Source organism: Ictalurus furcatus, chromosome 1 (assembly GCF_023375685.1).
Source record: "Ictalurus furcatus strain D&B chromosome 1, Billie_1.0, whole genome shotgun sequence".
NCBI classification, from domain to species: Eukaryota; Metazoa; Chordata; class Actinopteri; order Siluriformes; family Ictaluridae; genus Ictalurus; species Ictalurus furcatus.
Window position 1 is genome coordinate 16,209,082 of NC_071255.1, and position 2,714 is coordinate 16,211,795.

The window sequence follows — 2,714 nt, forward strand, 5'->3', positions numbered from 1 at the left end:
ATTTAAGAGTTTATGTTTTCCTACTTTAACTTGAGTGAAGAATTTGAAGCCATACTTCAACTTTTACAAGAGTGAAATAATAATTGAATAATTGTACTTTTACTTGAGTAAAGGATTTGGCTACTTTTGCCACCACTGGACAGGACTACAACAAAACTGTGAGCATTACATTTATTAATTTTTTCAAAGTCACTTCCTTTTGCTTTCCTTGTGATATATATATTATTTATTTATTTATTTTGCAGTGGCCTTTGTAAAGTACATAGCTAAATGTATTTCATTATTTCCTGATATTTCCTGAAAAGTATTTCATTTTCATCTGCTTGAGTCATTTTTACCAGCAGTGTTGTGTAAGTCTAATCCTGTCTTAAATGAAATGTTCTAGACATGTGATGTACATGTGGTGATATTGTGTGAGTGTTACTGTATAATGTTATGTATGGTGTGTGTATAGTACATGGTGCTGATGTATAATTATGGACAAAAAATGTTACAAATGTGATGTATCTGTCAGTTCTGGATTAAGGACAGGGCCACACAGAATTTAATGTAATTAATGAAACAGGCATGAAAGGTTATTTTGATAATATCTGTTTATTATGATAATACTGTATATGTTAGATAGTGTACTGTATATGTTAGATGTTGTATTGAAACTTTTTGCCATATTACATTCATGAGAAAATATAGTGTAAAATTCTACAGATCTGAAAATTCAGTAAAAAGCAAACATATGAATATTCCTTATGAGAGAGAGAGAGAGACAGAGAGAGACAGAGAGAGACGGAGAGAGAGAGAGAGAGAGAGAAAGATCCCAAATGAGATTAGGAAGACATTTCTTGTTTTTCAGTTATATATGTAAAGAAAAGTTATTCAGTTACAAGGATTGTACTTGATTTAGTTCTAAAATATTTTCATTTATTTTCATCTTTATGGGTAATTATTTTTCATTCTCAGGTTTAGTTATGTAAAGTACATGTCTTTTTTTATATATAATTGGTCCAATAGATATTATCACTGTGCTATACAAACAAGACTGTGTAATGATACAGTTCAGCACTATTAATGTTTTGCGCTTATATTTTAAAGTTTCTCACTTATGAAAATGTTGACTATTTCCTGTTGGTAAAAGTGAATAAGTGACCATGAGAATTTGAATAAATGTTTTAACCAGGGTTCTATGAAGTGATTGCCTGAGTTAATAATTTATTATGGATTCCTAAGGGATACTTCTGCTCTTTGTCATGCAAATGATATTCCAAATGCACATGTGCCATGGACATAATTTTGAGCTTCCGTTAAGCAGAAGAACATTTTCCAGAAGGTGTTTCGTAGCTCAGCGCTCCGGAAGGCATAAATAGCTGGATCGATAACTGCATGACTCATCAGCAGCACCACATGCAGCTGGAAGAGCGACCGATAACACTCACAGTATGGGTTTTTGGGACATATCATAATAATCAGGAGGTGGAGGAAGAAGGGAGCCCAGCAGACCACTAACACGCCAAAGAGGATAGTAAGTGTGAGTGCCCCCCTCAGACCACTCTTTCTGTGGTGCCCAGAGGTTCCTGGCATGGATGCGATCCTGCTGGCATGATACTGTGCCAGCAAAAACATATGCACATATAGCAGAAGGGTGAGGAACAAGGCTGTGAAGAAGAGCACAATGAAGAAGATCTTCACCACTGCGGCCTCAAAGAATGCGATCATGAGAGCGCTGCTGAAGCCGCACAGGGCCCAGATCGTGATCAGGATGGATGCTGTGCGCCGCATAGTCATGAGTGTGTGGTAACGTAAGGCGTGGAATATGGTAATGTAGCGATCCACAGCAATCGCAAGGAAACTAAAGATGGAGCCTTGGAATGACATGCAGAGCAGAGTGTCCATCACACGGTCTATCCTGAGCTCAGATGTTCCCTGAGAGTTCAGATGACCAGCGTCTTTAAAAACCAGCATGATGTTCTCCCATGTTTTGGAGAGGCTGGAGATGGTGTTAAAAGCTGCCAGGCTGCAGATGAAGCAGTACATGGGAGAATGCAGGTTTTTATTGCGAATCACTGCAATCACAACCAGAAGATTTTCACTCAGGCTCACAACACCAATGATGAGGAAGATCTCAATGGGAATCTGAACCTCATGGCAGTCTGTGGCCTCTTTGGTCAGCACAGTAATATTGTTAGTCATGATGCTTGGGTTAAAAGGCAAGGGGCTGGTTCGTGATGGTTATCCTTCCTTTGATTAGTGTCCTCAATACTCTGAAAGAAGTAATAATTGTTAACATATTTTTGCAATCTATTACACTGATATTTGTATACTGTTTATTGTAATATGGTTCTGTACTACATGAGATGACACATCTTAACAGAACCACTCTTTGACCACTCTTGGTTTTTATATAAAACTTTGTTTAAAAAGTGCCCAAAGAGATGAGGTTTTTCTTAAATGAGAATTGCATCAGTGCACTAGATACACCACAATAATTATAATCAATGACACTAATTAATTTATGAATTAGTCCTATTTACAATTTAGGTCATTATAATAATTACAATTACAATAACTATCAAGCATAACATATAAAGATAGCATGAGCTTTGCTGCTGAATCTAACTTCCAGCTACATTTAAAACTGAGGCAGGTGGAATGATTAAATAATATAAATCTGCAGTAATTTGATGACGATGATGATGATGAGATTTAATTTTATTGTCATT

At 36.4% G+C, this 2,714-nt stretch overlaps 1 protein-coding gene across 1 annotated transcript; it reads right to left on the reverse strand.

Moving 5' to 3' along the window:
- Nucleotides 1-1,242: 1,242 nt before the first annotated feature.
- Nucleotides 1,243-2,322, reverse strand: mc2r (melanocortin 2 receptor). Its single transcript, XM_053652321.1, has one exon. The coding sequence runs from the start codon at nt 2,182-2,184 to the stop codon at nt 1,243-1,245; it is 942 nt and encodes a 313-aa protein (XP_053508296.1). The 5' UTR covers nt 2,185-2,322.
- Between the last annotated feature and the right edge of the window lie 392 nt (nt 2,323-2,714).

Bases quoted from the DNA above. Each gene is read 5' to 3' on its own strand.
- mc2r (XM_053652321.1), bottom strand. From the start codon at position 2,184: ATGACTAACAATATTACTGTGCTGACCAAAGAGGCCACAGACTGCCAT.